Here is a 26871-nt window from a genome sequence, read left to right on the forward strand (position 1 = left end):
GCCTGAGCTTAACCCATTAATGAAACAACGGCCCAATTAACCCAGATCCGTTAAATAGTATGAACTGGTTCCAAACGGCGACGTATTTAAACCTGATGAAAACTTGAGCGTCACTCCCTTGTCTCATCTCTCACTTCAATCGGTTCTGGATTGTGTCTGTCTGGTGATTATTATTATAATTATTATTTAATTCCAAGTTTGATTTGTAATCTTCGTGCCTATTAACAAATATGCAATTTCTTTCTGGAGTTGATAATTATTGTTAGTTGTAGTATGGTATTGCTATTATATATGTAATTTGTGTTATGTTTCAATTACCAGCTAGCATGGCAACAAAGATTATTGCTGCTAGGTTTGCATCTAGAAGGCTATTTAGCAGTGGTAGTGGCAAAATACTTAGTGAGGAGGAAAAGGCTGCAGAAAATGCTTATTTTAAGGTAACCTCCATCTCTATTCTTGCTTCACATTCACATTTGTTTGCTTAAGTTTTATCCTACTATGGCTGAATGTTAATTGTTTCAAAATGAAAAAGGGGGTGGTGTCATCACTCATCAGTGTTTGGAAAATTTCTAGTTTTACTTTATTACCCCTTCACAGCATATTTGCAATCTGATTGTTCTAGGACTGATATCTAGGGAACAGTGACCATTTTGGCAATGTTAGCAAAAGAAATTAACAGACTGTCACGCAAACAGTAAATTTTGCCAAAATGTTACGTGGCATATTTCGCTACACTGTCTAGCGAAATATGTGCAAATAATTCGCTACACAGTGTAACGAAACATGCCACGTCAGAATGCTCAGAACCAAAAATGCCATGTGTCAAAATTGGAGAAATTCGCTACAAATTTTGACACATGGCATTTTTGGTTCTGACGTGGCATATTTCGCTACACTGTGTAGCGAATTATTTGCACACATATTTCGCTACACAGTGTAGCGAAATATGCCACGTGGCATTTTGGCAAAATTTACTGTTGGCGTGGCAGTTTGGTAAAAAATTTTGCCAACAGTGGCACTTTGGTCACTGTTCCGATATTTAGAGATAGTGTATTGAAAAGTTTATCCTTTATTTTATCTTTGGCATTTTCGTTTGCAAATGGTGGACTATCATTAATCTCTCTCTCTCTGAACCAATGCTTGTGAAAAATTGTTGTTAGCTGCAATAGTCAGTTATGCATCCTCTGTGCGTGTTGAGGAAACAAATGATTTGTTTACTTTGCTGTGTCTTGATCTTCAGTTTTACCACTTGTCTAGAAAATAGATTGGTGTTCAAGGAATCAAGACCTCCTATATACATGTTGCTATAAATTTGAAATTTAAATTATGCATCTATATCTTCTCCTAATCCACTCAATTATTATTATATAGTGACATGCTACTTTTCATCGGTAGAGTTTCTTTGTCTGTTACTCACATTGTTAGAGGCTTTTTCTTGTAAATTGTTTCTGTTTACAGTGTTTATTTATTTTTAATATTGCAGAAAGCTGAGCAAGAGAAGTTGGAGAAGCTTGCTCGAAAGGTATATGTTTTATGATTTCAGCAGATTACGTGCTGCAGTGCTTGAAAGTTCCTAGCTGTTGAATTGGATTTTTATTGATATTTTGTTGGTTCATTAACTCATAATTCTGCATTTAGTTTTCTGATTTCTCAGTATTCAGGATTATTACATGGTGGACCATTCGCCAAAACTTGAGAATGATATTATGACCGTTGATTGACAAACTCTTGAATCTTTCAGTTTCACTTACTTTCTTATTTTCACCACCTCTGTGGCAAGTAGTGTTAAGGTTACAATGAAAATTGATTCCATGTTAAATCTTTCTCAATTGCTCTCTAACTGGAGGATAAATGTTAGTTTTTCTGATATGTTCAATATTTATTCTTATTTAGGGCCCTCAACCTGAAGCAACGTCAACTGCTGGCTCAGGGGGTTCAGTAACTGATGCTAAACCAAGTTCATCAGGAGCCACAGGAACTTCAGCTGACAAAGTCTCAACTGACAAGAACCGGAATTATGCAGTTGTAGCTGGTACTATAACAATTATTGCTGCTATGGGGTGGTACCTTAAAGGCACTGCAAAGAAGCCAGAAGTGCAGGATTGAAGATTTCAATGGTGCATGTACTCGGTGGTTTTGGTAGAAGAAGCAGTCACACAAATGAATAACCCCACACCAACTCTGTTTTTGTTCCATGATACTTCTACTGTGATTTGCTTCTATCATATTACTAATGTTTTAAAGATGACTTTTGTAGATACTACTTTTGCATGAGGAACTTCATAATTCAGTTTCTCGACTGTTGTTCTAAACTTCTGATGTCATATGACTGACCATTTATATTGGCCCTTTGTTGGCATGGTGAGACAGTGAAGAAAAGAAGTTTAAGATGTTACTAGATTTTACGGACTTGGTTTATAACAGGCGTGAGAGAGGACGAAATAATGTCTCTGGAATTACCACAGATAGTAGTGACACCATGTAATATAATGCTTGAAGGGTAAATAGAACAGATGGCAGCAGAATCTCCCATTTGGCCATTTCCATCCTTGGTTGTTTCACTTTCTTTCTTTTTCTTTGGTTTTCAATTCATATGGACTTATTTCTTTATTATTTTTTAACGGGAAAAACATATTTTTATTAAGAAGGAATTGAATTGCAAATAAGGGGATTTCATTGTGCAAAAACTTGAAAGAGAAGCAATATTTACACGTATATTTTTACACCCTATTTTAGTTATTTATATGATAAGGTTATAGTTGAAATCTTGCATAATGTAAATTTATTATTTAATTTTTTGGGCACCTAGTAAAATGAAATAATGAATAAAGTAATATCAAATAAATAAAGAGCTAATTTGTCATTAATTATCAAATTGCATATGTATTAATATTTTATAATGGGATAGGTTATTCTGCCTACTCTTAATTTGTCTATCTTTGCATATTCCTCTCAACACCGTTATATTATAATTTCATTCAACGGTGATATTTGCATGATAAAATAAATTCTTTTACCAATTTTTGTCTCCTCAATGCCTCTTACCTTTTCTCTCTCCTCCCACCTCCTTGAATGACCATCATTTCGTCAAGCCTACCATCAATTTTGAAATTTTATAAAAGACAGACTCAAAAATTCAAAATTTAAAAGGTGTTTCTCTTTCGCCAAGGATTCTTTGACCTAATTGATACTATTCCAAATTTTGTCAGAGTTTGCTAATCAATCACATATGTCAACTTCACTTTATTATTTAATTATGGATCTTAGGTTAATTAGTTGATTTCATCCTCATGCGATCTTATCGAGTCGCTTGTGTCTGTACTCAGTTAGTTGCTGAAGCGCCATTGAAGAGAGATAAAGTTAAGGGTTTGGTATTCAAATAATTGTCATACTATTGGCATTTTGGGCATCAACCACTTTCAACATAACTATTTTACCATAGTTATAACAAATAGATGTGAACAAAAAAGCAATTCAAACTTATAATGGATTTCGATTGTATGTGCTTCTTTGTCTCTGTCTTCATCAAAAGAGAGAAAGGGGAGGAGGAGGAGAAAGAAAGGGTAAGAGGCAGTGAGGAGAACAAAATTGCTAAAAGAATTTATTTTATTCTGCAAATATCCACCGTTGGATAAAATTATAATCTAACGTTGTTGAGAGGGGTAGGCAAAAGTAAGCAAATTAATTTACAAAAAAAAAAAAAAAAGTAAGCAAATTAAGAGTAGGCAGAATACTAAGGGGAAAGATATTGTAACAACCAATTAATGTTAGTGTTACTACCAATCAATTTCACCGTTAGATCGATTGTGTTGATCCAACGGTTATATTTATTTTTATCTTTGTATGGTTATGATTCCCCATATTTTATATTTATTTATACCTTTGTATGGTTATGATTCCTCATATTTAATGCTTTCACATTAAATATGAGGAATCATAACCATACAAAGATGAAAATAAATATAACCGTTGGATTCACATAATCGATCTAACAGTAAAATTGATTGGTAGTAACACTTTTGATTTTTTTTATTTGGTATCTTATGAATCAATTATTTTTATTTAAACATCGAGTTGGTTAATTCTTGTCTTGATTTTTTTTTTTTAATATCAATTCTAATTACTTTTTTAAGGCGAGTAGAATCTTTAATATCTTTATAAATTTAAATTCTTTAAGTCGGCTATAAGATCAATCCAAGTCCTAGTCTTAGTCATTATCCCTCCACAAGGATTTGAATGTGATCATATTATTTGATAACAATCACTTATTATGAGATAAAAAATATATAAATTTTTTAAATAAATAATTGTGATTAAATAATAGAGTAAACACCCTTTTTAGTCCCTGGAAATATCTATGAAGTCATTTTCAGTCCCTGGCAATAAAAAAGGACCAAATTGGTCCTGAAAGTACAAGAAAATGGCCACTCTACATATTTGGGAGTTGACATAAGAACTAACATGACCCTTTTTTGTAATTTTAGGGACCAATTTGGTCTTTTTTTTATTGTCAGAGACTAAAAAGAACTTCATAGATATTTCCAGAGATTAAAAAAGATGTTTACTCTAAATAATATAATCACGTTATCACTTTTTTCAGTATGGAAGAGTAATATTCGTGGGAATCGAATAGACATAATTTCCCATTCACCTATCGCCTAAGTTAGCTGTCCCATTTGGTTGACTTAGACAGTGATTGGATACAATAGTAATAATTAAACATCGTACTCTGGCACTGCACTCATCCTAGTGGTTTTGATTGGGACTGGTTTTATTTTGAAAAAAGTGGTCTGGTCAAAAATCGAGTGAGCACCTCCAGTTGCAACGAAAGCTGATTGCAATTTGCCAATTTGGGACAACTCTAAAGTCTTTAGAAAAAGCTTATTCCTTTACCTTCGTCTATCCCCAAACTCAAATTGCTTGAGGCAAATATATTCTGAGCACAAAAGTTGTGCCTATCCTTACGTTGTGTTGTGTGTAGTTGCTGCAGATGGAGAAGGCGAGAAACGTGGTGGTGTCGGCGCTACAGTTTGCCTGTACCGATGATGTCTCAACCAATGTCGCCACCGCCGAGAGGTCTTTCTTACCACCTTTTTTTTTTTCTTTTCTTCATGTTTCTAATCAATACGCCATCACCTCGAGCCATGTGAATCATCGCTGTTGTTAAAAATTCCATTTTTATTTTTTAATCAAACCCCATATCTGGAATTGAATTAATTTCGAATTGTTCGCTCTTGCAATCCCAAATCATGCTCTAAATTTCTGAACTCGGTGACGAGGGTCTACAAGTTTATGAGCTGCCCAGGTTAAAAAGATTTCATTTTTAGCTCTTGCATGATCTGACTCATCTGAGTATCGCTCACATTTAAAAGGAACTGTATAAACATTTGAATTGAATTGCATGTGACAACTTTCTTTGGGTGAAGTGCACAAGACAAACTTAACAGTGCTTAAATCAGTGTCTGTAGTTTGGGAAATAGCTGTTATGTTGCTGCAAATTTCTCTTAATTAATCTTGGGCCTGATCCTTTTTTTTTTTTTTTTTTTTTTTTATGAATCCCAACTAGGAAAAAATGGTTCCTGTTTACGTTATCTTTATATAGCTAGAAAATTGTACTTTTCATTGTCTGGACTCAGTTCGGATTAGTAGTTAATGATTCTATCCTGCGATGTTCTTGAATGCTCAACACTGTTCTTGCTGCTAGCACTCTGCTTCTGTTCTACGTGCAGGATAGAAGCTTAATTTTGAGTTTCTTGGTAGAGTTTTTGTTTTGCGATTTAGATGTAAAAAAATCAATTCAGTTCTGTCTACTGGATTCTGTTTGTGTTTCTGTCTGCTACTTTTTTAGCTTCATTTTTGTTTCCTATTTAGTTTTTTTGTAAATTAGAGATAATTTGTAGATTAATCAATGGCAGAAACAAAATGTCTACTCATGTCATGTGATGCTTTTCACTCTTTTATGCAGGCTAGTTAGAGCTGCTCATAAACAGGGTTCAAACATTGTTCTCATTCAGGTGTGCATATTTGACATTCAATTATAGAAGATATAATGCCTTAACAATCTTTTATAAAGATCAAGTAGAATATGTATGCAACAACGGGGGATTCTATGTGTATTCTTCATTCCTTGGTTTCAAAATCACCCTCCACATCTTTTAGATGCCATTATTAACATTTCTTTCATGTCCTTGATACAACTAAATCTTAATATTGTGGAGAAGGAGCAAGCTCCAGCAAAATAATGCAAATATTGTGGTTGTGGGTTAGAACTTAGAAGCATAGATCTGGTTAGTTTATCAGTTTACGTGAAGATGACTTCTCGTCGTGTATGATTCACTAAGTAGATTGTATAAAGCCTTTCATACGATGATATTTCTTTTATATAACTATTTTCTATCATGTATACTATATTACAAATCTTAGCAGGTTATAGTCAAGGACTTTGATTTGAGTCATACTATTTGATATGCTCTATAAGAAATATAGTGAGATAATCTGTCAGAAAGGAAGCCGAATTGTTCTTTAGCAGAATGTTTTCTGTAAAATGGAATTTAGATTAGATTTGAATAAATTACTGTTCTACTTCTGCATTAGTTATTTATCTACTAGACTATTACACTAAATATGTAATATTGATTTCTTAATAATGCTGAAGATTCTTGATTGTCATTGCTGACATTGATAAAATGTTTTTGGCTTTTTGCTGGAGTTTTATTTAGCTTTAAAACTACTGACCACGCAAGGGATTTTTAATAACTTTTGATGTTTATGTAGAAAAAATAGATTCATGTATCATATTCATATCAGTGTAGAGATAGAAATTTTACTGGACTGGTTACTTCTGACAGAAAACCTGATGGGTTGTGTGTTTGGATCATCTTAATGATGCATGACTAATTTCAGGAACTCTTTGAAGGTTATTACTTCTGTCAGGCACAAAGAGAGGATTTCATTCAAAGAGCTAAGCCATATAAGGGCCATCCTACAATTTTGAGGTAAAAGAAGTGAGAAAGTGGCTTCTGCTATCTGCTTCTCAGTCAGTGCTGGCATCCTACTCAGTGGACTGGAACCATATTATGGTGCTTTTTAAGGGACAGAGGAACAAATCTTGGCTGTCTTTTATGTGCATCATTATGTAGTGAATCTTATTCTTGTTTCATTGTACATAATATAGGATGCAGAAACTTGCAAAAGAGTTAGGTGTAGTCATACCAGTTAGCTTCTTTGAGGAGGCAAACAATGCCCATTACAATTCAATAGCCATAATCGATGCTGATGGGACTGATCTTGGGATTTACAGAAAATCCCATATTCCAGATGGACCAGGTATGCAATATTAAGGTCATTTATGTGTCATTTAGTATGTGTACAATTGTCCTAACTCGGTCAAAAATCTCCCCTACAGGATATGAGGAAAAATTCTATTTTAATCCAGGGGACACTGGATTTAAGGTGGGTGCATAGGATAGCCTTATTCGAACTTGGTTTTGCGGCTGATGAACATCTTGTAACATTGAGGCTTTTGCCTTGCAGGTTTTCCAGACTAAATTTGCAAAGATTGGAGTTGGTAAGAACTTACAATTAATATGACTGTTTACATTCTGTTCTTTTGGCCCGTACAATAAGAAGTATATATCAAACCTTTAGAGTGTATTTTTTTGACATGTTAGAATGGGATGGAAAATAACATATGGGTTATGTTCTATGTTTGGTGCATTTTACAGACAGAACTGAACTAGACATGGGGTTAAAAAAGTGGTACAACTTGGTTCCACTAAAAGGGTGGAACCAAGGAGAACATAACAGAACCATGCTGTTTCATTCCGTTCTGTCTGTACGTCAAATGCTACCTTATGTAACGTGGTTGTATCAAGATTTCTAAGACAAATAGAAAGATATTGAATTTATAAGAATATTTCCCCAGATTTGACTTTAGCTTTACTATAGCAACCAAACACATTTTAGAAGTTGCTTTTTTCATCTTTCTTCCAGAAAGAAAACTAAGCTGAATGAAGGGAAGACTGAAGTTGACAATATTTTTTTAATTAATTTCGGTATCAGCTATTTGCTGGGATCAATGGTTTCCTGAGGCAGCCCGAGCAATGGTGCTTCAAGGTGCTGAGATTTTACTTTATCCTACTGCAATTGGGACTGAACCTCATGATGAAAGCGTTGACTCTCGTGACCATTGGAAACGAGTAATGCAAGGACATGCTGGGGCCAATTTGGTATGTTTTGTATACTAGTCACCCTCCTCGGATATTTATCATCTATAGTACGTGTCTATGAGGTCCTTATCCTCCTATCTCTTTCTTAAATCTATGTATGTATGATGTGCCTGCGGCTATATCTATTTAGGAGTCCTAGTCTTGAACTCCTTCAGCAATAGTTGTTGGATAGACAAATCCAAGATATACTATGCTGAAGTATGTATCAGTGAAAAGGAAATTTATTGTTTGCTCATCTTTTTTTTAATTTTAATACATGTCAAGAGGGCTTAACCACTTGTGCAAACATGCATGCTTAAACTTTCCAACGAATTGGATCAATTAATTTTGGAAAATGCAGGTGCCTGTTGTGGCTTCAAATAGAATAGGAAAGGAGATAATTGAGACTGAGCATGGAAAGAGTGAGATAACATTTTATGGAAACTCCTTTATAGCAGGTAATTTGACTGAACTGTTTTTCTTTTCTGCATGGAAGCAAACCTTAATCCTCGACCAGTGTGGGAAAGCTCTTCATTTCAAAGATGTTATGCTTTTTCACATTCATATCTACCTTTTACTAATCTTTTCTTGCTGTGTAGTATTCCCTCTTTCCTCTGTATTTTTTATATCAACCTTTTATTTTATTTTTATTTGTAATCATTTTTTTTCTTCATTTTGTATATTCTTGAAAAAATTTAGCTGCAGGCATAACTTCTCTTTAGCTTCTTTTGTCTTTTTTTTTTTTCCAACAAGCAGGACCTACTGGAGAAATTGTTTCAGTTGCTGATGATAAAGATGAAGCTGTTCTTATTGCTCAATTTGATTTGGACAAAATCAAATCCATGAGACATTGTTGGGGAGTTTTCCGTGATCGGCGTCCAGATTTATATAAGGTGCTTCTAACATTAGATGGCAACAATCCCGTCCCATGATTGATAAGCATTTTACTTTGTAACTGTTTTAGAATCATGCCAAGGATGCTCTAAGGCTTTTACAGACTACCAGAACATTTATCACTCACCAAGGAGGCAAGAACAAAGGGAGAACACAAAATATCATTTGCTGATTTCAATGTAATTTAATAATGTGGAATTAAAGATCAATCAGCGAAGTGATTTGATCTTTTGTACTACACTTTCAAGATAAATTATTCATTTGAATCACTTCACACTATGATTGAACATAATGTTTCATTCTATGCTATTTCCATTGGGAGCTCTATCTTTATCTTCACTTCTGATTTTCACTTTCGACTGGTGTTAACTGTTAATTATTGTTTCATCACAAGATATTATGTGCATGAAATAAACCTCCAGATTATTGATCTAAACAAGAATCCTCATTTAGGAATAGGATGTCATTGTGTTGAAGACAGCTAAGTTTTAGTTGGATGGGATTCTTAAAAGGCAATACCTTAATGGCTAAAGTGTGTGTCATTTTAAAGGATGTAAAGTTGTGTCATTTTAAGAGAGAGAAATAGATAGATAAAAGAGGAGAGAGAGTTGACAAAAAAAATAAAGATGTGGGTCCCACCTCTTTGTGAGAGTGAAAAGATATAAATTGTGTCATTTAAAAGGATAAACATTTTTCCCTACCTTAATTTTGGGATTTAAGAAAATTCTAAGACGAGGTTTTTTTGTCGTACACTCAAGAAAATTTTTAAAAACGCAATTTTTGAGGAGGGTGGATATATATATATATATATATGGGTTTTATAAGAGTTATGTTGTAGGAAAGATGATTGTGTTATGTTATAGAGATTCGTTTTGCGTGCCGTAGTTTTTTTTTTTCAAAACATGCGGGTCCCACAAAATGTTGTGTGTGTAGGAAATTTTTTGTGATCATGTTAAATGATAGATATAAATCCCTATATATATATATATATATATATATATATATATGTACATACTAATCCTAATTACTTCTTTGAGATGACTCGGCTTCCTAGGTATTTTCAAAAGCACACATTATTGGGCAAAACATTATATATGTTGTGCATTAAATCAATATAAGCATCGAGTATTTTTGTCATAATGTTCACATCATTTTTTCTAAAATGCCATGGTCCCGGATCACATATTACATATTCTTATCTTGGTGTCATATTTTTTTGATATGTTCTGTCCTTTTCATAATCTTATCTTGGTTAGTGTGATTCTGGGTTCTGATTTATTTATAGATTATCCTACTTTCCATTAGTTCTTATCTACATATTTTCTGCAGTAAAGAAAGTGCGTTACGATTTGCATGATTCAATGTCATTGCTAACCTAGATTCAACCCTTTCAATCATCGAATAAAGATGGTGCTTCATTTAGTCAATTTTATGCTCATATAATCGCATATTCGATTAGGCTGAAGGTATGTGAAAGAGTGTGCCATCATGGTACACTGGAAGCACAATTTTCCGAATGTGATTTACTTTTCTAAAAGAAAATGTCATTAGCATGCTCTACTATATTAGACATCATAAATGTGGAGTATGCATTGACATTGAATGGATGCTTACCGTACATATTACTCTTTTGAGGTGAAAGGAAGACCAAATATTCTTTTTGTTTTAAAATAATTATCAATTTAAAAGTTTAATTATTCATTAATTTTAAAAAATTAATAAAATATTAATTACTTTTTCTAACTTTAAGAACATTGGCAGAATTGGTTAAGTAATAGTGAGTTCATATTCCTTTATACACTTTACTCCCGCTCTAACTTCCTTTTCCTTTCTTCTCTAGTGTGTGCTAGGAGTGAAAGTGAGCTGGGTTGGGCCAAGTTTTGCTCTGAAAAGTCCAAGTCTACGTCAAAAAATTTTAATTTGGCCTAGCTCAAGCCTAATACAAGTCTAACTATTAGCCTATCTTGGCTCGTTTATAAATAAACAAATGGCCTGACCTAGCCCGTTAGTCTGTTAATTTTTAACTTCCAAGCAGAACTATGAATCAACTTTATGAAATACTCAAATTTTGTTGCTAAATCAAAAATCATAATTTCATCCAAATATGAATCACAACAAAACTTATACAATATGCATTTAAGTCATTTTCAAAATCATAATTTCAAAAGCAAAAATCAGATCCAACAAATAAATCCATATTATGTAAATTAAAATTATTACATCAATTCAACAAACACATCATGATGCTTGTAGTAAGTATAACCTCTCCCAAAAATCTTTTAATATATTCATGTACATAATCTAACATGTTGAGATGTTGGTTCCTCCTATATAAGAAATAAAGTCAGATTTCTATTAAAATATAATCGAATATAATTAAGTTATAAATAATTACAATTGATTAAATTTATATCTTTTGCTTTTTCTTCAAGGCATACTTACTCTATTTTATTTTATTTAAAATAAATAGTACAATATATGTCGGCCTGTAGGCTTATAGTCCAGGTCTTGTGAAAGTGGGTCTATGACCTTTTTATTAAACAAACTTTTTCAACATACTTACTCTATTTTATTTTATTTAAAATAAATAGTACAATATATGTCGGCCTGTAGGCTTATAGTCCAGGTCTTGTGAAAGTGGGTCTATGACCTTTTTATTAAACAAACTTTTTCAAGGCCCAAGTCCGGCCTATTTTACGAAATATACTAGGTCACGTCTGACCTGACGTAGGCCGAGCCGTAGGCTCCAGTAGATCGGCCCGACCAAGTTTCACCCCTAGTGTGTGGGGTCTCCATGGACTTTTCTCGAAAATTCACTTTGTTACTGAAATCCTCCCTTTAAAGAAAAAAGAAAAGAAGAAGAAAAAGAAAAAAGATAGGCCTTGGACATGACTCGTTTACAAGGGATGATGAGTGTAGCTTGGGACAACATTGACAAAAGATTGCAATTTTCTCGTTAGTCAACCAATATTGGAAGACACAAAACAAAAACTTCAGACTTCCTAGATAAAATTAAAGCCAGCATATACAAATGAGTGTAAAAGCATAATCCTATGTCATTCTCTTTTTTATTTATTTATTTATTGCAAATCCATTGGGAAGAAAATGTCATGAACATTCAATTTTTCTGCCTTTCATCAAGTCAGTTACTATTCACTTGGGCATCAATCTCTTTTTCTTCATTTACATGATCTCTTACACAATCATCATTTTCTTTTCCAATGTCATATTCTTCCTCATCTATACCTTCTACATCATCATCATCATCATCTTCTTCTTCTAAAAACTCATCATCAGGCTGAACAAAGTGAAGCTTCAACCTTCCATCTTCTCTATAAGCATGCAAGAACTCCTGAGTGGGTATTCTTATTTCTTTGAGGACAAATCTCCCATCACTCCTATAGGACCTAAAGCAAACCCAAGGCTTCCCATTCCTCCCCATGCATGATATGGGAGGAGGATACTCTCCCCCATTGACCCTTGACCTTCTGCATTCACCATAAGAATCTTCTGAAGATAAATGCTTTTTCACACCCTCTTTCTCACTATGAGTTTCCCAACATTCATTCAAGTATTCAACATCATCTGAGCTCTCGAAACCAAGACCCTCCGTGCAAAGCTGCAAACTTTCAGAACTCAAGGATGAAAAGCTCTCACTACTTTTGTGCCTATTGGTGTGGTTTCTTATTGGGGTGCTTGAAACATAGGCTGAAGATGGAGTTTGGCTAATATCAGAAGACCCTGAACGTTCATTAAGGTTGAGCTTTGTGTGGTTTATCTCTGTTGATAATGAAGTAGAAACGTGGGAAGATGAGGGTGATGATACAGGACTCTCCTTGAAATAGAGTTCACCAAATATCTCAGTAAAGGATGAGGCTTGTTCTATGGATTTTATAGGTTTTATTTGGTTTGTTGAGAGGGATTCAAGTAGTGTTGGGTTTTCTGGCAATATGTTATCGAAGATGTGTTGCAGGCTCCCACATGCTGCCATGGCTTTGCTTTGCTTTCTATAGAACAACACAGAAAGAAAGGAAGGGTGTTAAAAATCTTAGGATGGTTGAGCGAGATATAGAGAGAGAGAGAGAGAGGGAAAAGAGGTATGAAAATAGCATGTGAAAAAATCAAGAGGAAGATGCTATTATATAGTAGGAAGCTCTGATTTTTTGGTACCTTCCCTTTACCGTTGGAATGGCATATAAATGGTTGGTTATGCTTTTTGAGGGAAGAGTCATGCAGGGGGAGGACAGATACAAAAGTTAGATTTTTATCTGATAAGGTTAGGTGAAATTTTACCATATCTTATTCCACTTTAGTAAGCTAAATGAACGATAGTCTTGGGATAAATTTCAAATGTCCGTTTTTTAGCAGTTTTGGTTATTTAGTTTCTTGTGTCAGTTAGAATATTAATGAGTCAGTTATGTCAGTTATAAGTAATGAGGGTGTTATGTGTGGAGTTATGTTTGTCAGTTTTATAGCTTATAAATAGCCTTTGATAGTTAGTAGATCAAGAGATGAAGAGAAAAAGAAAAAGAGCGAGAAAGCAAGAATAGAAAAGAAAAGTTTTTTTTGTAGATACACAAGTCTAATTGTCTCTTGTATTTATGTGGATATTTAATTCTAACAGATAGTTATCTTAATTTACCATACTTTCTTTTGACTTTTGGAGGTGGATTCTTAAAGTTTACTTTGTTCCAAGGTCATGGAAATGACTTCATGGCTTGATATTTTCCAAAACAAAAGTGTCAGTCTTGGGTGTAATACACGAATTGCATCAGACAACAAATCTTTTAACCTTCTAGGCTTCTACCTAAATATATAAAAAGGTATAACCATTAAGCTTGCCTGTGCAGATGGTGATATAATTAAACATCCTCTTTAGGGAAAGAAATAAGGGACAAACTTTCTTGGTATGTAAAGGGCAAACTTTGAGCAATGATTCGATCCTGTCATGGTGCCGTCCAGATTACACTGATGTGATGGGGCAAGACTATTTGTACACGTGCAGATACAATACAACCACACCCTTCTCTCCAATCCTTAAATTATCACACATTTCATTAATCACTTCCACTTGCTAGCTGCCCAAGTGGCTCTGCACGATTGAATATTTCAGGCAACGTGGCATGCTTATGTACAGTGTCATGTGACCCTTGGTACCACAGTATCAAGTTTGCATTGGCCAAAGTTAAGCCATGCAATTTCAGGATGATAAGACCACGAAATCTTAGTTCATACGGTATTATCTTTCTCACAATAATACAGGTGCTGTCCTTAAGATGAATCTATTCTGTAGTCTGCAGTCTCCTATAAGCTTTTTTTTTCTATGTAATTGGTAATGCACAAATCTATTGGTTCACTTTTTACTCTAAGTAAAGCACTATTAAACACTATAATCCCATTTTGCTTTCTGCACAAGGATTAGGCTAAAGAACAAAATTGCCACGAACCAAGAACTTATGCAAGCATGCCTTCTAGTTCTATCAATACCACATTACTTTGCACCCTCCCTTCTAGGAAAATGGTTGGTTTTCACGCAGCTCTCCCTTTTACTTCTTTATCCCAATATACATACAAATAACCAATAGATGCGTTTTGGTGGGAAAGTAGCTTGCAACCTTTTCTTTAACTTTAAAAGTTTCTTAGTTGTGTGGTTTTCTTTCCTCTTGATATTTCCCACCTCCTCAAAACGTCATAGAATTGGTATAACTTTGTGAACATGATGCCTCCCAAATCAGTCATACAATTTTTTTGCTTTCATAAAAGTTTGTAGTAAAGTTCTATTTCCACTATTATGGTCCAAGAGAAAAAGATTCCACTAACACCTAAACGCGTAGCACATCATATTAACATCTTAGCTATGTAAGATTATGCCAATCCTTTTGTATCAGCCATACACTTGCAGGAAACCAAATTAGTAGATAAGGATCCATAAGTACTTTAAAAAGTGCAACCGTGACAGATGAATTTATGATTAAAGAATAATTATGAACATAAGTAAACACACAGGGAATGAGATTTCATTACAATGTTAGTGTGATCATAGTGCTATCCTTGAAATCAGATAAGTTAAGAAAACCCAGGAAATAAAGAAAACATACAGAAACCACTTCACAAACTTCCCCTAGAAATTTGCAGCTTCAGACTTAAACAAACGTACAATGCCACAATGTCAAATAATCAATTTAGACTCCATTGCTTCTTTCACCGCCAGGCTTCTGTCCCTCAGATCTTGACTCTGTGCGGCTCAAGCTCCTAATTCCCTTTTTCTCAATAGACACTGTTCCATGGATCACAGGTTGCTGGCCTTTGGTTTTTTTGGACCCTTTTCTAGCACTTGAACTACCTGATTGACCAGTCTTACTCTTCCCCATGTTTCCTTTGGGTGGAAACTCACAATACAAATCCTCATTGCAAACTAGATTCTCAGAAGAGCTAACCAAACTGCAAGATTCTCCTTCAATTGAGGAGTTGTTTTGGACGGATTCAGAGGAACATTCTAAGACAGTTTTATCTGAAACAAAGTTTTCCTGAGCCTCTCCATTTTCTGTAGCAGTATCTTGCTGGCAGGACTCCAAAAGTTTATGTTGCACATTCTCATCAGAAGGTTCTAAATAAAATCTAGGATAAGATTCTACCACAGAATCCTTTCTTTCCCGCAGTGTCCTTAATATAAGTGTCTTCAAGAAGTTCATCACTTGAACTGCATACATCAATGCAGTGAAAGGGTCTGCCATCTGCAATCAGAAAGATCAAATACTTTCATTGACTTAAACCTACCATCAGATATCACATTGGCATCTTTACTCAGGAAAAACACAACACAGTAAGGATTTTACTAAAGGTAAAAGTATTGTCAGGATAGTGCAGAAAATACTTTCCTAAAGAAGAAAACTTTTATTGGATTTCCAAGATGTACATTCAATTTAATAAAATATATAGGAGTTATATATTCTATACATATATATAGTACATTTTTTCTTCCCTGCAATCACTTGAGAATTAAAAATTATAGGAACATACCTGAGTCATGTTTGGTGCAAAAACCATGGCAATGTTGTGTGCATTCATCTTATTAAGATGTTCTTGTTGGACAACATCAGTCATCAGATTGATGGCCCAGTCCAAGAGTGCAGCTTCAGTATAAGGTAGATGCCTCACTAGTTCAGCACATTCCTCCTCAGTCTGGCATTGCATTACCTGCTCTGATGATAATGGATCTAGAACGCCTGTAGGAAGTTCCCTAAACCAAGCCTTGAAAAGTGCAAGAACATAAAACTAAATTACTAACACAATACATATTTTCGTCATGCCAAAACAAAATCACTAACAAATAATAGATTGTAATCACATAAGTAATATTGCCTAGGATGTACCTTACATCTCTTCTTAAACAAGACGGTTTGCTATGCACAAGAGTATAATTAAATGGGAATGATTTAAGATGGGTTACATGCTTAGACAAAACTACACCAATCAAGGTGACATTCCCAACTAAGTAGTGCTATAGGTTCGCCAAGTAGCACTTGAACTACGATGTTTGGAAACTTGTAATATTTGTCCTAAAGACACTTGTAGGTCGGTAGTGGCTAGCAGTAGCTAAGTTGGAAGGTTCAGACAGCAGCAGAGGTTGATATGGATGCAATTCACTAGCGTATGATACATGGAGAATGGAAAGCAAATAGAAAAATCAAGGTTCTCATTGGGCTTGTCTAAAAGCAATGAAAAAGGAAGAGATAGAATTGTTTTAACTGCATCATTTCAAAGATGCAAATGCATGGTGATATTTAAATTCTTGACAGAAAAATAGTACAACAACAGGATCATAAGACATCTGTTTCCAACAGGCTTAAGGCACATTGAATTAAAAAGAAAAGCTAATACTGTAATTAGGAAGTGATTTTCTACATTTAAAAAATTATTACAATTGTTAATTAGAAATTTGGATAACTATAGGAGTTGCAACAGAACACTGGTTTGATTTAACTATACAACAAAGGACATTTTAGGAAAATGATAAAAAATAAGTTTGTTAGAGAGGAGTCAAAATAGACAAATAGGAATGACAGTTAACCATCTCTTCCTAACTTCAGGATGTTCCAGACTCCCAACTTACCAGCTAGTCTATGTCCCAAATATTGTATGGTTAGACAACTGCAATATTCATATGATCCATTAAAGCAATCTGGACATGCAATGTGGCACTGTTCAGTCAAATAAACTTTGGAAATGATGTTCGTTTGTCCCATTTATTAGACTTAGAAAGCCAACCATTTGACATTGATTAGGTCCTTTCTCCAATCAATTACATGTTGAATTAATTCTATACATACATGATTCTATTATTTGTTAGATCTATATTAAAAAAATTTAATGGTTTTAGGTCCTTTTTGCTTAAAAGTCATAAATTCTGCAAGCAAAACTATTTACCATTATCATATCACAAAAGAGACCTTTTTTCTTTCTTTCAATATGATCATTCAGATCAATTCACTAAACAAGCATGTAGAAATATGGACAGGAACAGAGGAACCACAGGCAATCAACTTGCAATGTTATACCTTAATTAGTCCTGCCAAACAATGTACATCAATGCCTTCTGGGACCAATCCCAAATTCAATTGATCCCTAACATGTTCCTCTTGACTATTGTCCGCATTAACTCTGAAAATCCCCTCCACCTGCATGTGTAAATTCAACTTCTTAACCAAGCAGGACCAGTAAAGTTGTGATTTGTAAAATGAACAACGCCTCATAGGGTAGTGAATTATAAAGCAGGACTATCTATTTTGATTGTGTCATGCACATTGGGTCCAATATTGATCAGCACCATGAGAAAATTAGAGACAAAACTAAGTTATCAACCTGCAACCCTCCTTGAGCATATAAATGCCTTTGCATTAACAGCAGAATTGTTGGCACACTGTTCCCTCTTGAGTCATAAGATAACTGCATGGATTCTGTTGAAACTCCAAAAACAGTTGCACTACATGTGAAAATCAAACCAACCAACAAAAAACAAAGGGGACACATTAGATTAGTAAAAAGGATAAAATCAATAATTAAAGGAGGGATCTAAAGAAAGTTAGCATGTGTTTTGATTAGCAAACTTCATGTTCAAAACAGCTTATAATCAAGATCTTCCTGAGCTTGAAAATATAAAAACACAATTTTTCTCTTAAAATTAGTCCAAAACAAAAATGCATTTAGTAATGTCACTATAATTCAATCCAAAACACAAACAATGATACATGCATGATGAAGAAGTCTCTTAGAACATCATAACATAATGAATATACACCTAGCACTAGGAGGTCTTCTGGGAACTTCAGGTTCGAACTCAACAGGCAAACCCAAGAAACCATTGAACCTATCAAAGGTGACATGCGCAACATGGCGCACGTTAGTTGGGGAGCCGATATCCATGGTGCAGAGTTCTTTCCAGGCACTCTTGCAAGCAACGAATGATTTCCTGAAAAGGGTAACCAAAAGCGCTAAAAGAGAAAGGTTTGGCTGTGAGGGAGGTTGAAAAATGGCATGGCAAGACAATGAAGAGAGTGGAGAGGAAGAGGTTGAGGTTGAGGTTGTTGTAGTTGGTGAAGAAGCAAAATGGGGTGGGGAGTGGAGGACCTCGGTCATGGCTGGCAATGAAAAAGGCCTTTGCTTTGAATATAAAAAATGATTTCTGATTTAAGAAAGCGATAAGATGCAAGATTTGCTCAACAAAATGCCAATTTTAACTGTGATGAAAAGAGAAAGACTTGGCTTTATGTTTTTGAGTTTGAGTTTGAGTTTGATTTAAGAAAAGTGTTGGAACAATGTAGGACGTGAGAATCATTAACTCAAGCTTTTTAAAATATATATTATCTTGTTGGGTGTTTTGGAGCGTTGAGCAAGCAAAAGACGCTTTTGTCTCTCTCTGTGTGTGTTGGAGAGAGAGAGAGAGAGAGAGTAGTGGAGGAAGAGTAGAGCTAAAGACAGATGGAGAAAGTTTTTGTTGTTGTTGCAAAACATATAGTATTTGAAGAGCAACAGTAAGGATTTATGGGGTTTCTGTAATTTATTGAATTTATCATTAAGAAATTGTTTTATCAGCTCGGTGTATCCAACATAAAATATAGTATGGAGCATAACATTTTTTGGACTAAAAATTAATACTATGTCATTATTTTATTAGCTTAGTACACCAAACTTTAATTATATTTCAAGGAAAATGATCTGTTTATAATTTTTTTCTTTTTTACAAACTTATAAATTATACTATGTCTGACTGGTAATACTCTATTCAAGAGTGTATTATCGGTCAAACATAATGTAATTTGTAATAGTTTGTAAATAAAAAGTTTGTAAATATAGGGATAGGATATTGTAACAACCAATTAAGGTTACTACTAGGAGTGAAAGTGGGTCGGGTCGACCTACAGGGGCCTACAGCCTAGCCTATATCAGGTTGGGCTTGGCCTATTACATATAGTTAAATAGAATAGTCCTGGGCTTTTACAGAAGCCTATTTAGAAAGTAAGTGATAGACTTTTTTTTTTACATATCGAGCCTATAAGCCTACATGGTGGCCTATATCATGTTATTTATTTTAAATTAAATTAAATAATATTATTCATAGTAGTACCAAATGATGATAGTTCAGTTGGTGCATGTGAACTAAGTAGGTGGTAGAAGGACCTAGGTTCGATTCCTCACCTATACTATATTTGGGAATAAGATCTGTATCAACCTCTACAGTACCACAGAGTTATTGATGTCTATCGTTCTAGTTTGGCTGAAGATACCATCCAAGCTTTAATATACGGTGGAGATTGTCTACGTAATAAGTATGGCTTGAAGAAAAAACAAAAGGTATAAAAAAGTTTTTTGTTTTTATTCTTAACAGGCTAACGAGCTAGGTCAAGTAATTTGTTTTTTATAAATGGAATAGGACAGGCTAACAGTTAGACTCGTACTATGCTATCGGACATGCCAAATTGAAATTTTTTAACATAGGCTTGGGCTTTTTGGGATAAAACTCGGCCCAGCCCAGCCCACTTTCTTCCCTATTTACTACCAATCAATTTCACCGTTAGATCGATTATGTTGATACAACATTTATATTTATTTTCATCTTTGTATGGTTATGATTTCCCATATTTAATGCTTTGGAAATCATAACCATACAAAGATAGAAATAAATATAAAGTATTAAATATGGAGAATCATAATCATACAAAGATGAAAATAAATATAACCGTTAGATCAACATAATCGATCTAACGGTGAAATTGATTAATAGTAATTCTAATTGATTGTTACAATATCTTTTTCTGTAAATATAACTTTCCCCGTATTTTAATATGTCATTAAAAGTTAATTGGCATGCTATTATTCTAGCTTGTTTTTTAATCTTCCAACTACTGCCATTGTTTATAGAATTACCATGATAACATAGTTCTCTCTTTTTTTTTGTTTTTTAAAGTGTATGTTTTCTCGTGTTTCCTTTAACTTATTTTTCGGGTTAAGTTTACTAATATATTCTGGAGGTTATATCAGGATTTTGCTTCAATAATTGCTGGTGAGTGGTGGTCTTCACAGGCCAGTACAATGATGCTTATGAACTTGTTCAGTGTGATAGTGGTAGTTCTGTAAGTTCTCACATTGATGTTGCATTCTCTCTATGTTCTCAAGTAGCTGGTGCTTTCGGATGTATTTACAATTTAGAACTTTGAAGTTTCTCAAATGAGTTACTTTTCAATTTCATTTATTCAACATTTTTTTTTGTAAAGAAAGTAAAATAGTTTCCATCTGCCTATTTTCTGCTTAAATCCTTTGTCTTAAGTGTACATTTTTTTGCCACTAACTTGGTCTCCTTGGTATGCATTTTGAATAGAAGATCGAGTATTGAATTTCTATATTCAATAATTGACTGTGGAGTTTAATTTAATTTCTGTTATTTGTAGTGTGCTGTTTATCTAGCGTTGACATCATATACAATTCCATATTTCCATATAAACAAGCTCTTAGAGTAATATAAAATTAGTTATTCAAAAAAAAAAGAGTAATATAAAATTAGGGTTCGTTTTTTCTGTCGTCAATGTAGATACGTTACCTATATTGAGCCCAAAACGATGTTATTTTAGGGCGAAAATCAAAGTATTTTTATAATTATAATTTATTTCAGAGTTATAATAGTTTTCTTATTCTAATTTTTAATTTTTCAACTCAAAACGACGTTATTTTAGGAGTGAATGTAGATAACTTATTTACATTCGCTGCAAAAACCTTAAAGCTATAAAATTAGGGATCTATTTATCTCATGTTGCATGAGATAAACATGAGATAATAATTTCCTATAAAATTATTAATGTAGTTTTATCAAAAACTTAAATTTTTGGATTGAAATGATTCTCATCATGCTATCAGAATTGACATTATTAAGTATTTATGAATTCTATCATCAGCGCCTCATTCTATTAATAAAAATAATTGAATATTGTAAAGTTTTTTAGCACATATAGACTGAGTCTAATGCATCATATACCTTTAAGGTCAATAGCCTCTTGTGTGAGAAATATTTTAGAGAAATATAAAGTGATATGGTTACTTATGACAAACATATCCACATCATACATTGAATAGTTAGTGGCAAAGCCACATTGGAGGTAGGTATTAGCTAGTTTTCAAACTTTTTAGAATTTGGTATAGGCAAATGCTAAAATTTGGTAGCTATACAAAATAGATAAAATGATGGCAGAAGCTAAAAATTTTGGTAAGAATTTTGGTACCGGCTAATATTTTTTTGTTCGCTCCTGCAATTCTTACTAGTTGCAGCCAAATATTTTTCCATAATGCATTAGCAATTCTGATTGTATTTGCTTATTACACAGATAGAGGAAATATTTCCACCTATAGTTAGAGGTTTCTTCCTTTCTCTTTAATCAGTGGCGATTATGGTTTCCGAAAGGATATAACTGTTGTTAATATTAATACTTTGCATAGTTGCATTCATATAGTGCATGCTTATGATCTTATTTATAATATGTTATGATGTGTTATGATAAGTTAATATGATATGACTTTCAATAAGATACAGCCCTGGAAGTATAAGTTATGTTTTTCTGAATAGTGGAAACGTGTAAGGAAATGATCACGGTGTACATAAGGTATGGCCGAGGAAACTTTAGTTCTCTGATCATTATAAGTATGTTATTAAATATGATCCGATATACGATAAGGTGATAATACGAAAATAAGATGGAAGCCTTATTGTACATAAGAAATGAACAAACATAAGATTAATAAGAAATTATGTTATAGGAATACGTAAGAATTATCAGAAAAGAAATATGATACAAAATTATTAATATGGATTATATGGTGTTATCTATGTTTTAGTACTTGATATTTTCTTGCAAGAAGTGGACTCTTGGGTGGAGACTGCTCCATAAACCCCAAGTTTATTAAGATTCATTCTCACCCCGCGTAATGGGAACATATTTCAGGTACCGCAGCTGTTGGCGACCGTTTAAGGCAAGAAGCCCGTGGTTGATGAGTAGATCTTAGCATATATGTTACCTGCTTATTTTGGGAGTCTGCTGTGTATTAATGTTACTCTAGTTTGGTTGTATGATATTTCGATGATTCATAGTTATCAGATAGTCTTTTTGAGAGGTTGTACTAGCCTGTACGCAGATGTGTATATCTATGATAGTGGGATGTATTATGTTTATGTAGGATGACGTAGGGTTTCATAGTTATGGCACAGAGCCATCTTTTGATGTGACGTATCTATAGCTATGGATTATGTCTGTATGTAGTTTTCTATATGTTTCGGACTTGCTGTTTATCAGGTATATGTATTTTGTGGGATTGTAGTGCCTGGAAATGTCCAATTTACAGCCATCATGATGTCTATTTTCTATCAAGAGTAATACTGGTTATTATATTCGGGCAGATGTTAGTGACTGTTTATAGTTGCTAATTAATAAATAATTAATCAGAATACAAATCGAAATTAATAAGATAGAAAGGCAATTATGTAACAGATTTTAAAAGAAATTTTTTTACGTCACTTAGTTTGTGGTAATCTATAGTGATATTTAAATAAAGTCTTCCGCTAATTAATTAACTAAGTTGAGTTTTTATGACCATAAAGTTAGATAACAAACTGGCTCGAGATGAGGTGTTACAATGTGCCTTATGCTAATGCTATAAAAAGTTTGATGTATGGTATGATTGTATCTAGACCTGATTTGGCTTATAGTGTAAGTTTGGTTAGTATATTCATGAGTAGATCATGTAAGGATCATTGGAATGCATTTAAATGGATTTTTAAGTACTTAAATGGTACATTTAATTACTGTTTGCATTTTACTGCTAATGATTCTTTTAATTTTGAGATAAATGGTTCTTTGATTCTGATTTTGTGGCTGACCTTGACAAGAGAAGGTCTCTTTCTGGCATTGTCTTTACTGTTGGTGGAAATGTGGTGAGTTGGAAGTTCAACCTCCAACGCATTATGGCTTTGTCAACCACATAAGTTGAATATGTGGCTTTGACTAAAGTAGTAAAGGAAATACTTTGGTTGAAAAATATAATTTCAGAATTGGGCTTTGGTAAATATACTCCAAAGGTATATTGTGACTCTCAGAGTGCTAAACATCTATCTAAGAATTGTGCTTCCCATAAAAGGACAAAGCACATAATTGTTTGTCATATTTTATTAGAAATATAGTCTCTAGTGGGCAAGTCAAGGTGGAGAAAATATCCACAACTTGGAACCCAGTTGGCATCTTGAAAGGTTGTCCCAGTTAGTAAGTTCAGGGAAGCCCTAAATTTGCTCAAGGTTTCAGTGTAAACCTGTTTAAATGGTGAAGGGATTAAGATCCCATCTTTTTGCTATTGCATGAGGGTGTGCTTTGCATATTAAGGTGGAGTTTGTTATGTGTAATACTATTGCGACTTCGGCAAGTCATTGATCGTACAAGTAATAAAGTGGTAAAAGTAGGATTATCGTTCCCATATGGATTGATGTACAAGCAATAACGTATCTACGCGATCAAAGTTGGATTGACCGTAAAAGGTTTTGAGAATATAGTTTAATTAATAAAACGGAATTTTAAACTAAAAATTAACTAACAAGATCAAGAACAAGAGCGGAGATTCAAGAATGCAATAGAAATTTGGATTAAGAAAATCAAATAATTCAAAGCATAGCTAGGGTTTCCGACTTCCTCAATGTCTTCCTAACAAATCTACCCTTTCCTATAACCAATATTCAAGAACATGTTATTGCCGATTCTTTTTATATTAATTAAACCACAATCCCTTAGTGATCTAATCCTTTATTCAAAACCTTAATCCCTTAGTGATCTCTCCTAGAGAAAACATTAAGAACAAGAATCATAAAAGTCATAGGATTCACAAGTCTATCCCTAGATCATATAAATCCCATCAATTAATCAATTGGAATCAAACACCAACATCCCTATTGTCATACAAGATTCTAGATTCATTCAAGATTGGCCAGATCACAAACAAACTAGGAATTAAAAAAATAGATTAATTGCATAACATGGAATTAAATATCAGTTTACAGAAAAGGAAAGACAACGTTAGGAACCTGTTGGTTCCATCTAACCCTAACTATAGAAAGTAAACTAACTAGCATCATGAAAGATATAAGAACAAGAGATGAAAAATAAAGAGACTTCATGATAAAACTTGATTAACGGTATCCACGATGAGTTCTTGATCAATCTTCCTCCTTTTCCTCTCTGAAAATTGTTCCTCTGCCTCCCCAAGGTCATCCTCAACCGTAAAAAAGTGATTGAAAAGCCATAACTCGTGCCTTTTTAATCAAGAAAGCCCATGGGCTTTTCTAAACAACGTGCTCGCTAAGTTGCTCGTAGAAACGAACAAACATAATTTGCTTGCTGGCCTTGCTCGCTGAAGTGAGCAAGTAAGCGAGGAGTAGGCAAATTTTGGACAAGCTCGCTGGAGTTACTCGTTCAAGCGAGCATAAAATGACACTCTTCTTGGTATTTCTTGGCTTGAACTTTGTCTCTTTTGACTTCTTTGATCCATCAATGTTGTGATTTAGCATTTTAAACCTGAAACCAATATAATTTGAAGTCAGAATCGTGTCCAAACATTAAAACCCTAAAGTCTTTTTCATTTGATAAAAGATGACATTTCTTTGACCAATTTTAACATCAATTAATATATTTTTTGGTCCTAGAAACACAGTGTGTTTGACACTCATCAAATACACAGAGCATGCTATCAAATCATTAACTTTTGTGTGTGCATTATTGTTTCTACTTGCTACTGTTGCTGCCTTTTTTAAATGCTATATACATTTTTCACTTTGGCTCCTTTTACTGTTATATATTGTTGACTAATAATATAGGTTGATATTAGTTATATGGTGCATTTTTGATTTAGTAGCTTTTGTTAACTGATGCTTGCTTTTTCTGTTAATAAGTCATATAACCAATAATGCTACTACTTACCTTTTTGTTTTTACAATCAGCTACCCAAGACAAAAGTTTCAATTTTACACTCTCTTGCTTTTTGAAATTTCCCCCCAAAATAGTAAGCTCTGCTAAGGCTCTTGTAAAATTCATTTTTCCTACAATATTTATGGTGGTTGTTATCTTTCTTAGATCCGATTTTGTTCTTCACGGGTATTTTGGTTGCAGGAGGTTTGATTCTTGTTTGTGAAGGTTGGTGGTTTCCAAGGTTCAAGAAGTTTGAGCTGGTTGAAGCTCGGTGCTTCGGTGATTGAGGATTTTTTGTTAGGAAGTTCATTTTCTTTCTACACAGTTATTGTGTTGTATCAGCCATAGTTCTATTTTTCTGGTCTATTGTTATGTTGTTGATCTAGGGTTTAGTTCTTGTTTGTATATTTGGGGTTTTCTGTTTTTGCTTATGATAGACATGTGTATTGGTGTAGGCCTGAACATTGTACACTCATTTCATTTCATATTAATGCAAATAGTATAGGGATTTTAACCCTTTTGCCCTTGAATGTAAGAAACTCACAAATCCTGAGTTACTGAACCGAGTAATTTCTTGGTGTTCCTGTATTTTTTCTTTTGTTATAGCTTTTGGATTTTAATTCTAAAAAAGAAAAATAAACTTACAATTGGTATCAAGAGCCTTTTATTTCTTATTCATTTCTCTCAATTGCTTTTAAATTCACTTATGTTTTCTCTGATACCATTGTCAGGTGAGTCCATGGGAAGCCTGTGCTAGAGATTATCACCAATGGGGTAAGACTACACCACCATATCAAGTGGATCCGGCACTACGTCTCAGCCCAAAATCTTAAGGCATTGGGTTCATGGGTCTCCTCATTTATATACTCTTGACTTAGCCCATTACTAACCATTATGAGACTCATCACACTTGAATATCCCAAAATTATATATACACGATAGAGAGGTATAATAGTGTAGTGTTTAGTTTTAGAATTAGTTATTAGTATCAGAGTTAGTTATTAAAGAGAGTGTAACGAGACTGCACATTAGTTGTATCGAAATTAGCTATCAAGTAAGAAAGAGTCACGGTGGACAAATGCAATAGCCAATCAGCAAGTTGCATTATTAATATATTGTGTGTATGGATAAAGCATTCAACCAAAAATCAAATATTCATTTTTTGTTTTATCCAGTTTTGGTTTTCTCTCTTTTCTCATAGGGCTTATGTGTTCTTTCCTAAGAATTGGTGCTTTTATTTTGAACATCGTCATCATATTGCAACTGAACATGCTAGAAAGAAA

General features: G+C 33.8%; 3 protein-coding genes and 1 pseudogene across 4 annotated transcripts; 2 read left to right on the forward strand and 2 right to left on the reverse strand.

Annotated features, from left to right (window-relative positions):
- The first annotated feature begins 35 nt into the window (after positions 1-35).
- Positions 36-2497, forward strand: LOC133318304 (uncharacterized protein At2g27730, mitochondrial-like). Its single transcript, XM_061520296.1, has 4 exons — positions 36-163; positions 322-437; positions 1484-1522; positions 1894-2497. The coding sequence occupies exons 2-4, from the start codon at positions 327-329 to the stop codon at positions 2104-2106; spliced, it is 363 nt and encodes a 120-aa protein (XP_061376280.1). The 5' UTR covers positions 36-163; positions 322-326; the 3' UTR covers positions 2107-2497.
- Positions 2498-4835: 2338 nt separating this feature from the next.
- Positions 4836-9402, forward strand: LOC133318273 (N-carbamoylputrescine amidase). 2 transcript variants are annotated; one of them, XM_061520268.1, is made up of 9 exons: positions 4836-5076; positions 5966-6014; positions 6904-6995; positions 7175-7326; positions 7406-7452; positions 7534-7567; positions 8062-8228; positions 8569-8665; positions 8964-9402. In XM_061520268.1, the coding sequence occupies exons 1-9, from the start codon at positions 4991-4993 to the stop codon at positions 9137-9139; spliced, it is 900 nt and encodes a 299-aa protein (XP_061376252.1). In that variant the 5' UTR covers positions 4836-4990; the 3' UTR covers positions 9140-9402. The 2 variants fall into 2 exon arrangements, with proteins under 2 accessions (XP_061376252.1, XP_061376253.1); XM_061520269.1 differs by having other exon boundaries at positions 8930-9144.
- Positions 9403-12243: 2841 nt separating this feature from the next.
- LOC133318295 (uncharacterized) lies at positions 12244-13096 on the reverse strand. Its single transcript, XM_061520288.1, has 2 exons — positions 12893-13096; positions 12244-12820 (listed from the first exon to the last, which is right to left on the reverse strand). Exons 1-2 carry the CDS (start codon positions 13090-13092, stop codon positions 12244-12246), a joined length of 777 nt encoding a protein of 258 aa, XP_061376272.1. The 5' UTR covers positions 13093-13096.
- A 2206-nt stretch (positions 13097-15302) lies between these two features.
- On the reverse strand, positions 15303-18737 carry LOC133318282 (rho GTPase-activating protein 5-like; annotated as a pseudogene).
- Positions 18738-26871: the final 8134 nt, after the last annotated feature.

The sequence above is a fragment of the Gastrolobium bilobum genome, unplaced genomic scaffold (assembly GCF_033153095.1).
Source record: "Gastrolobium bilobum isolate Gb01-03AN ecotype WA unplaced genomic scaffold, APGP_CSIRO_Gbil_v1 utg11607, whole genome shotgun sequence".
In the NCBI taxonomy this organism is placed as follows: domain Eukaryota; kingdom Viridiplantae; phylum Streptophyta; class Magnoliopsida; order Fabales; family Fabaceae; genus Gastrolobium; species Gastrolobium bilobum.